Source organism: Betta splendens, chromosome 6 (assembly GCF_900634795.4).
Source record: "Betta splendens chromosome 6, fBetSpl5.4, whole genome shotgun sequence".
Taxonomy (NCBI): domain Eukaryota; kingdom Metazoa; phylum Chordata; class Actinopteri; order Anabantiformes; family Osphronemidae; genus Betta; species Betta splendens.
In genome coordinates, this window is record NC_040886.2 from 9,666,482 (window position 1) to 9,677,131 (window position 10,650).

The window sequence follows — 10,650 nt, forward strand, 5'->3', positions numbered from 1 at the left end:
ATTTTTATGCAAAATTTTAAATCTTTGATGATGCCCACAAGTTCAAGACCTACTTTTAATCTGGAGATAAAAATGTAATCAGAAATTGTGAGGTTATTCTTTACTGCACTTGCCAGCTGGTGAAATCTAATTTATTGATTGAATATGATGTTACCTCCATCTCAACTAAGTGAAAACCTCTGAAATGCTAAAATTACAACATAAACTATATTTCACAAATTAAACATTTCTTATAGACGAGGTGAAACATATTTGCCATCTTTATTCATAAATATCACTACTTTATGAATATAAAACAATCTTAAATTACTTGCTTTTTTTAAAAAATACTCTGACACTATCATTGGAAGCTCATTTGGAGAAAAAGTACTGATGAACAGTTGAAGGTATTGCATATAGACTTGGCAGAGGCTAATTACTATGCCTTACTGTTGCTGTGTCGAACCTTTGACAGAGTAGCACACGGGAAAATCTGATACATATGCACTTCCTCAGGAATATGAAGTCAACTATACAGGTTAAAAAAAAAAGACAGGAGTGATACACCCACTTCAATTTGAAGCACAACATTGTTAACAACAGCCGTTCAAGACAGGAAAGTTTGGTTGAACAACAAAGAAAGTTAAATCAGCCACAAAGAAGTTCAATCAAACTTTGTTACGAGTCAAAATGCCCACCAGTTAGTATGCAATGAAATTTTTTTAATATCACAATCCCCCTAATGGTATGTGAATAACAAAACATGCAGTGTAATCTAGTATTTAGCAATAGTAGGCACTCCTGTATCAGATAGGTGAGGTAGCTAGACAGTCTGTACACAGGCTGAGATTGAACAATGCACATCAAAAAAATAAACTGAAAATAAGAGTAGAGCACTGCAGCAGAGGTGAACAATAATCCAGTGATCAATGCCGAGTTCATCTCTTTGTTTTAAGCCACAATAAAGAAGGTCAACTTAATGGATACAGGCAGTTTTTCTTCAGTATACAACTCAGCGCTATTCACAATAAAACACAACAATGAGTGTTCATCTGACACGCTCACTTTCAGTCATCTGCCACAGTCCCAGATTTAACACTTTAAGGCACGGGAGCTGCGTTATCCTCTCCAGACCTCTTTTGGTGATCCTGGTGCAACCGTAGAGATCAATCCCCGTCAGCTGGGTCAGGTGGTCGGCTATCAACTCCAGCCCTTTGTCTGTGATCCTCACACACTGTCCAATGTTGAGAGTTTTGAGTTCATGCATCTGGCGCACCATCCTGTTAATGCCATCGTCACTGATATGGCAGGAACAGAGAGAGAGGGACTTCAGCTGATACAGTCCCTGGGCGATGTACGCAAGGCTCTGGTCACCGATCTTATCACAGAACGAGACATCGAGCCCTGAGAGGCGAAGGGAACCCATGGCCAGATGCATTATCCCCGTGTCACTGATGTTATCACACGATCGCAGGTTCAGGCTGCAGAGGTGGGTCATGTGTGACAAGTGGATCATCCCTGCATCAGATATTCCTCCACAGAAGCTAAGGTTAAGCACTGTGAGCTTGTTCAGGCCTTTTGAAACATGCTTGAGTGAAAGATCCGTCAGCTTCTGGCAGTCCTGCAAGGTTAACTTCTCCAGGGACAGACAGCCCTCTGCAGCACTGCGGGTCATGCCAGACAGGTGACCGATGCCCACATCTGACACGTGCCTGCAACTGCGAAGGTTAAGGCTCTTTAATCTATGCAAGCCCCAAGCAATGAGCAACAGGCCCGTGTTTGTAATGTTACTGCATCCTCCCAGTTCAAGCACCTCCAGGTTTTTGAGGTACTGGGCAATCCTGCCCAGACTGGAGTCTGTGATCTGTTTACAAAGGCTGAGGTTGAGTACCCGCAGGGATGGGATGTCCTGCACAAAGGCATGCCCGAGTCCGTTGTCCGTGAGGTTGAAACAACCGCACAGGTTAAGGCTTTCGATGTGTGGCATCCCTTGAATCACGTAGCTCAGACTGCGTCTCAGGCTGAGAATTTGAACTTTTTTGATGCCCCTGGTCTGCAGACTGGGGAACAGAGAGGGGTTAGCTCGGCGCAGATGGAGCTTGGCTTCCACCCCCCTCCACACCGACTTGTGATAGGATGCGTCTCTCCAGGCCGCGCAGACTTGAGCTACTCTTCCTTTGTCTTTAACGTCCAGATAACTGAAAATAATGGCCAGGATCTCCGGGAAAAGGCACGATATATGCCTTTCCATTTCAAACATGGCTGCGGGCAGACTGCTTTTAGCGGCAGACGTCGCCTGTAAGAGACAATACTACGTGGTTAGCTCGCTGAAACTCTCCTGCCGAAGTTACTGGCTGGCCCGGCAACGTTAGCGGGCATGCTAACTGTAGCTAGTTAGCTTTGTCTGCTAGGTAGAAAATATCCAGCCATGTCGTATGAGCGAAGAGTACGATTCGACTAACAATGTGTGCGTACGAACCGCCAAGTAACGGCGGAGCCCTTATATTGTTAACGGCGAAAAAAAGAAACTCAAAAAAGCAGTCCTAAAATTCACCTAGCGAGCTAACGCTAGGCTAACACTGCTGCGTTAGCTGACGCTAGCATACGTCAGGTAGCATTAGCTCTGGAAACTTGAGAGCTTCAAAGTCGAATAACATCCTCGTTCGAGCCGCTCAACAACATAACTTCTCACTGACTCCAATCCATCGCACGGCGTATCCCAGTTTTCTCCGTGTGTAGAAATTTCCGCAGAGTAACAAAAATGTCTCGTACACTGGTAAGTGCCCGGTTCGGTTACCTTCATTTCCAGCAGCTTCGTAGCATCCCGGATCTTCACCACCGAGCAAATCGACTGCTTCGAAGCCACTCTAAAAGCACACAAGCGACCCCTAGTGGTAGTGGTGCGTAATTAATAACAAAGTATGTAAAGAGGACAGTAGGAGTTATTCATGTTCGCGTATTTTACTCTGTTTGACATTTGATAATCAATACCATTATTTTAATAATAAATTATTTTATACTGCAGCATCCAGCCTAGGAGAGGTGATGTGTCTGATCTGGCAGAAAGCCCAAGGTTACTGAGCTGTTTACTGACGTGGTCACATCTGGCTGCTCAGAGGACACGGCGCAGGCCTTACAGTGATCATTACTGGTCCTGCGTGGATGAGACGACAGGTGTTGCCCCATCTAAATAGACATCTGAGAGGGCCGTTTGTGTTTCGTGTTTAAATGTGTAAATTCGCGCTACGTGCTTCCAGTCTCATCAGTGAACTGCGATAAGCCGTAGCCTGGCCTTGAGCAAATATTTATCCCTCCTGACCTGTCGCAGGCCTCCTGTCTCCCACTGAGATTCTACCCGTTAATCGTTTATCTTTTTCCTTATTAAAATCAGAAATGCTTTACTCGAATTACATGCAATCATTAGACAGGCAGCAGAACTATTGTTCAGGAATCTAGGCCTTCTTCCAGTTGTCCCATAGCATATGGAAGCAGCTAAATGTCTTTAGTTGCTGCCTTTAGGCGCAGAGTTCATAAGAGTAGTGTAAGTATAATGATGCTGAGTCAGACATCACTTAGTTTATTTGTGGAATTTTAGAGAATGAGCTTATTTCCTGCCATTATCCACTTCTTTCCAAGACCCTTAGGAAAAACTATTTAAGTACAACACAGTGGTAGTAACGCAGCAGCAAAATATGCTTTGGATTTCCAACAGTAGAAAGGGTCATCCTTCTGTGCTTGTTTCTCTGACACTGTGAGAGAGTGAAAACACTTGTCTAACAAGTGTCCTGCACTTTGATGTTTTCTGTAAAACAGACACTGAGCCTCTAAACAACATGTTGCTTAGAGGCAGCTCAGTTAAATGTGTGGGGATTCTCTGGGTCGGAGGTCAGTCTTAAAAAACAATTTTAATAAATAAGAGTTAATAATTCCGCGTTACTGTTACTGGAAACTGTAGTTCCTTCCATGACCAGCAGAGGGCAGTGCTGCTCTGACAGAGCAACTAATATAATCAAAAAGAGCTGATCACCATTTCCATTTCAGACACTTTATAGGTATATGAAAGAATTATAATATCAAAGAACTAAATATATTTTCAGGTCTCTGCTTTCGAGCAGGAAGGGACAATTAAAGAAAGGAGCTCGTAAAATCATCAAGAGGTGAAGACAGAAAGCTGGAGATGAGAGATGGGTTTGGCAGGAGGGGAGGGGAGGAAAACTAAATCAGAAGGAGCGAAAGTGAGGGATGGTGATTCCCCTCTCGGCCTCCCCTGTGGCTGGACTTGTCTCTGCTAATGACCCTGTCTGCTGGCTCACACAGACAGATGGTGAATTAACTCCAATTAGCCCACTCACACCAGATCTCCTCTGACAGCTCACACACACACACACACACACACACACACACACACACACACACACACACACACACACACACACACACACACACACACACACACACACACACACGCGCACATTAGAAGCAAGTTGGGAACAGTACAGCCTTTTGTTTGTCTCTGACTTTGTTAAAAAAATCAATGTACAAGAGAGCAAAGTCAGAATACAATGGATTTTAATAAATGATTATTTATCACTTAACTGAGTCACAGTGTGTTGTGGTCACTCACAACATGACATGAATGCTATTCGGTTCATCACACCAGGGAGAACGTGTCTCTAACGTGGTCTAACAGGTTTCTATCTCTGCTGCTTGAGAGACTCCATCTGCGATGGTGGGTGACTGGGAGGTCTCCAGTGACCTCTGACCTTTTCTGCAGGTGCACGGGGAAGAGGCGGGGGTCCGGGCTATTTCAATGGCGTTATCGAACACCGAGGCAGCGGAAGAGCCTCTCACGACGCAGGCGAGTGAGGCTTCTTATCTCTGTGCGCAGCGTACACTGCTTGCTGTGTCTGAGGCACATCTGTGACTAAAAGTGTGTGTGTGTGTGTGTGTGTGTGTGTGTGTGTGTGTGTGTGTGTGTGTGTGTGTGTGTGTGTGTGCGTGATTGAGTGCCCTGGGGTAATCCCTTTAAATCCCTTTAGCTGTCCTGATCCATACCTCAGAGCATGGGGGCAGTGTGGACCGCAGCTGCCTGTGAAGGATGTGCGACCCTGTCAGTGCAGAGGACTCAGAGGGAACCGTAACACCGGTCGACCTCTGACTCCGGATCAGATGAGGTCACACACTCACTGTTTAGTGTAGTGTAGTAAAGTGGACCACCTATCGCTGTACAGTCTCTCCAGCTCCAGTGTGTGTGTGTGTGTGTGTGTGTGTGTGTGTGTGTGTGTGGTTGTCCTACTGTCATGACACCAAAGTGAAAAGACAAGTGTCAGTGAGTCATTATGTCAAGAGAGAGGGAGCTGTGGAGAGGGTTGGGAAGAGATGACCAAGGAGCTGAGATGCTGAGGCGTGGACGCGTGTGTGAGTGACGGAGGTAGAAACGTAGGAGTATAAAGACGGGAGCGCAAACGATGGGAGCGCGAGGCGAAGGTGAAGCAGAGTGAGTGTGTTTCTCTGCTCCGGTCTTTTTGGGTCAGAAGGCAGCGGGCGCGGGTTCGAACCCGCCTCTCCGCCCGATGGTCCGTCTTCCCAACACGCTGAGCTCCGTAACAGGAGGGCGGATCCACGCACGAACGAACCGCAGCAGTGTTTTAACGCAAACCCGTGCCGGCGGTGTGATGTGACGTGGATCGCTTCATGTTCCTCTCTGATACTAAGACGCGGGATGATACACATATGCAAATGGCCGCAGTCGCACACGTTCCATTTTCTCCAGCCTCGTTTTGATGCTGCATAAATTGATGCCTTCTTGTTATTTAGTTTTTTTCCCACCACATCTCTGCGCGGCTTGTGTGTATTTGTTAGTGTGTGTTGTTGCCCCCCCCCCCCCCCCCCCCCTCCTCCCTCCCCTTGCTTCCCTCCAGGGCTGATGTGATTTAAGGCTGTGCTTGAAGACTGAAGACCGGGCCGTTATCTGCCCGTTATTGATGCGAGCTGTGGAACTCTCGCCGTCCACGCGCCACGGGCGGACGGAGGGAGGGATGGAGGACAGCTGCCTCGGAGGCCCGGATGGATGCGAGGCAGATTGATGGCCTTCGCCTCTAATGTTCAGGCTGCGAGGCATTTTTTTATCCGATTCATGTAAAAAAAAAAAAAAACAGAATTCAGTTCCGTCGTCGCTTGCTCCGGTCCCGCAGCTCTCACCCCCCCCCCCCCCCCCCCCCCCCATCCCCTGCCGTCACCCATTCTCGCCGTCTGTACATTATGTCGACGTCAATAATTCAGCGCGGGATTCGAGAACGCCGCGCTTAACAACAGGTTACGATCTCTCGCTATAAAAGCCCTAAAATATGCGTCGGTGAATAAAATATGAATCTGCCTCTTTCAAAGCAGCCGAAAGCTGTCAGGACTGCCATTTGTTTTGTGACAGTATCGCGGCGAAGTGACAGTTCAAAAGCAGGGGTTTGTCTTTATCTTGGCAGGTTTTCAATCTTTGCTCTATTTCTGCGCGCGGCACGGCATTATTTTGTATCCATTGTTTTTGTAGACCGTCTTTCATCTCCGGGGCTTTGTTGTTTTCTCACTCTCTCGCCGTCTCTCACTCTCTCCCCCTCTTACGTCGTGACTTCTCTCCCTCTCTCTCTCTCTCTCTCTCTCTCTCTCTCTCCTACAGTTCCGTCGCGTGTTGTACAGTAGCAGTACACGCAGCCAACACGTCCCACTCTCGTGGCCTCTGCGACCCCCCCCCCCCCCCCCCCCCCCCATCACCTGCCTCGCGCACACCGCCCGGCTTCCCTCGTCCCTCTGCTGTCTCCCTCCCTCCCTCCCCTCCCTCCCTTTTCCTCCCGCCTTCACCCCACAGGCAATGGAGATCGTTCCTTTGTTCCTGACATCTGTTTTGTTGGGTGATTAATTGAGATGAGCATGTGGGGTGAAGGCCTGTGGAGGGGGAGCGCAGACCCCCCAGGTAATATGCATGTTTGTGTGTCTGCAGACACGTGTGCAAAGGTGTGTGTGTGTGTGTGTGTGTGTGTGTGTCCTTGCTGGCAGCCGAGCTACAATAATCCTTGATCCGCGTTACTCGGTCCAGCCTGCCAGGATTTCCCTCTGGACCCGTGCAACGTGAAACAGTCGACTATCCGCTATCTTAATAAAATGCTTCATAAACACGTTCCCTGAACAGAAAACCTCCTCGGCCGCTGAGTGACAGCTGACTGGGGAGCGAGTGATTGCACGCAGCAGCGCGCCCGACACACGGAGCTGTGATTTCCTCACAATCAGGATCCAGTTCCACCGTCATCACGCACGAACTCATCCGTCTGAAGTTACAGTAAACGACATGAATGTGGAGAAATTGGGACATTTGATGACTGTAATATTTGTCTCAAACGCAATCAACACTCTTCTATATGCTGTTTCTTTGTAGTTACTATCAAGCGCTTCAGTATTTATATTCATTAGCATTCAACAACGTCCCAGTCAATTACAAAGAAGTAAACATGAACTGATCCGACTGATCAGAGCCTGTTGCACACATAAGATACTATTGATATAAACATATCTGTATATAGTGTATGTCACAGCTTTGGGTTGGAGCCTTAGATGGTGATTTATGACGCTCTGAGGCCAGAAAGCATCAGAATGAGCAGGCGCTGGTTTAGAGGTCACAGGTCAGAGGTCACGTTAGTGGAGTCAGGGCAGCGAAATGTGCTGATGGAAGTCCAAACCTCCGCCTCAGCCTGTGTCTAAGTGCCGACACCTCAGACTGAGTCACACGATCGAATGTTGTAGCGCTCCGTGCGTGTGTCACGGTCCTCCTCCGCTTGACGAGGACAGTCGGACGAGGGAAGACTGCGGAGGCGCGGCGGAACCGCGAGGCCCGGGCCCGTTTCGGCTGCAGGTCGTGATTTATGCCGCTGTGCATTCTGTGGTGGGACGCTGTCAGTGCTGAGTCAGCGATCCGGCGGGCGTCTTTGCTTCGCGGCCAGACAGGCACCAGAGAGCCTGAGTCCGGAGTTTAGCTCGGGGCCCAGATTGGTCTATTTTAGGAGGGGGGGGGGGGGGGGTCAGACCGACACCGCACACGGGCCGAACCCGTCCAAACGTCCCAAACCTCAGTACGCGTGCAGTTTAGGGTGTTATTACTGCGCGTCCCACAGAGACGAGACAGGCTTGCGTCTGAGCTGCCTCCTCGGGTCTGTTTCTATCCACGGCCTAATGCTGACGGCAGTGTGGACTCCGTTTAAAGACTCCCGAGAGCTCGTTTTTTTTTTTTTTTTTCCTTTTCTGCTTCCCTGGACGTTGCGGTGAAATCCAATTAAATCTCTGATGGTATGGAAGACACGGAGGCTGATGAAGAGAGGAGAGGAGGCATGATGAGAAGGATCGGTTCAAAGGAGCCTCCTCGGATTTCTCTATACAATGTGTGCATAATGACTACCGCTCACAATTATCTTTGATCCGACGCATCACCCCCCCCTCCCCCACCTCCCACCATCCACCCCTCGTCCACTTTATCCCTCGTTCTCCCCATTCCTGAATCCTGTCCTTTTAATCTTGTCCTCTCCCCCCCCCCCCCCTCTCTCTCTCTCCCTCTCTCTCTCTCTCTCCGTCTCGTGTTGTAGCAAGCGGCTGCAGGAATGACAAACGTATTTACTTTCCCTCACGTGCGCGCGCACATGCAGATCCCCGCCTCGCTTTGATACGCGAGTGGCTGCAGAGTGACTGGGTAATGAGGCTCGCCCGCTCCGGGTCACTGACCTCCCCGGCAAAGATGGGGGGGGGGGGGGGGGGGGCAAACAGAGGACGTCATTTTTCTCCATCGTTCCCCCCTCGTTATTCGGCGTCTCCTCTCGCTCGTCAGCAGTTAAACTGCTGCATGGACGCGAGCGAAGGAGCAGCGGAGGAGCGTAAGTGCTGATGGCAGCCCCTGGTTGCGGCGGGGACCGGGGTGTCAGCTCTTATTCTCCCACAGCACGCGTCTGACAGGCAAATGATAGAGAACGAGCCGGGGGGGGGGGGGGTGGTGCTGCTGCTGCATTTTGGGCCTGTGATGTCGAAGCTTTTGAAGACGGAGCATCGGCTTCAGTAAGTGAAGGAGGAGCCGGACTTTTTCCCTCCTATTGTCTCTGACGTCCTCGCGCTGTCGCCGCTCGCTGATAGATTGAGTTATGGCGCTGCCTCGCCGACAGGCATTCCCTCGCGTCTCCGCAGCGATGAGGTCAGAGGCCGGCGCTCGTTATTGGCCGTTGTCTGTAATCATGGCGCTGTGTGTTTGTTGGAGCCCTTCCTCCTCCTCCTCCCCTCTCGACCCCCGCGACCCCGCTGTGCAGCAGAGCGTGACCCCTGGGAGCCAGAGGGGTCTTGACTCCATTGACCCGCGGGTCAGAGGTGTTTACAGAGTGTTGCTGCGTGTGTGTGTGTGTGTGTGTGTGTGTGTGTGTGTGTGTGTGTGTGTGTGTGTGTGTGTGTGTGTGTGCGTGCTGCATCTCAGGGTGACCATAAGGTACATGAAACAAATAAGACTTACTCAAACCTCACAACCAATAGCGAGAAGCTGCCACATCATGTTCATCCTTCGCTTTGACCCCCCCTTGACCCTCCCGCCCCCCCCACCACCACCTCTCCATCCTCTTCTCTTTGCTGCTTCCTTCGCTCTCTTTATCTCTTCTCCCCAGTCTGCCCTGACTGTCAGTTTGTGGTTTTCTGATATTTCACAACTGATGTCAGCTGTGTGTGTGTGTGTGTGCACGCAGGGGTTTCGTGCCCAATGCACAGCCTTGTGCGTGCTCACACACTTGCGCTTGTGAACATTAAGTGTTTATATCAGCCGCCTGCTTCCTCCTCACAACTCGCACAGAAGAGGGGAAATTAAAAGGGAGTAAACACAAAGAAGGGAGATAAAAAAATTAAACAACAAAAAAACGTCCAAACGCGGAGGAAATGAAGGTGCACACTATGCGGCTGCGTGCACCAAATGTGTGAGAGAGGAAGTGACAGAGAGAAACGAAGGCCACTGTGTGAAGATGCAGACGCCGATAAAGCAGCCAGGTTCCTCCGAGCTGCCGAGGACACGCGGGCCGAGAAGCACACGGCCCAAAAAAACACGTCCACCGCCGCTGATTTCACCGCAGCACCAATAACTGCCGATAATCTCACATCATCCCCCTGTGATGCCGCTCGGGTTGACGCTGTGTGTGTCTGTGTGTGTGAGTGTGTGTGGGCAGTTCCATCGTGGCTGTGATAGAATTGGGTCTCAGTGACAGTAGATGGGACGCTAGCTCGCCAAGAGTGGACACAAATTGATGGAAAGCCCAGCTAAGGGGATGTGTCAGACATATGAGGCCTATCTAATCAATGGGAGTGTGTGTGTGCGTGTGTGTGTGTGTGGACGGTACAGTTGTGCCTATGCACCAGTGTGTCTGCGTTCCAATGCAGACACACTGGTGCATTTCAGGACTGGAGGCTGGAGAAGGAGCTGAACATGAGATGTGAATGAAGCAGCTGCTTAAGGGCAGGTTTGAACCCCCCCCCCCCCCCCCCCCCCCCCCCATCTCTCTGCACACACCCTTAGTCCTCCCCTTCACTCTCTCTTTCTATCTCTCCCATGATGAATCAGCTGTCACTCAGGCACCAGTCCAATCTACTGATAATGAGAACTGCATCAACACTCTC

General features: G+C 49.8%; 1 protein-coding gene across 1 annotated transcript; it reads right to left on the reverse strand.

Moving 5' to 3' along the window:
• Nucleotides 1-242: 242 nt before the first annotated feature.
• LOC114857969 (F-box/LRR-repeat protein 14-like) lies at nucleotides 243-2,867 on the reverse strand. Its single transcript, XM_029154942.2, has 2 exons — nucleotides 2,777-2,867; nucleotides 243-2,275 (listed from the first exon to the last, which is right to left on the reverse strand). The coding sequence occupies exons 1-2, from the start codon at nucleotides 2,780-2,782 to the stop codon at nucleotides 1,028-1,030; spliced, it is 1,254 nt and encodes a 417-aa protein (XP_029010775.1). The 5' UTR covers nucleotides 2,783-2,867; the 3' UTR covers nucleotides 243-1,027.
• Nucleotides 2,868-10,650: the final 7,783 nt, after the last annotated feature.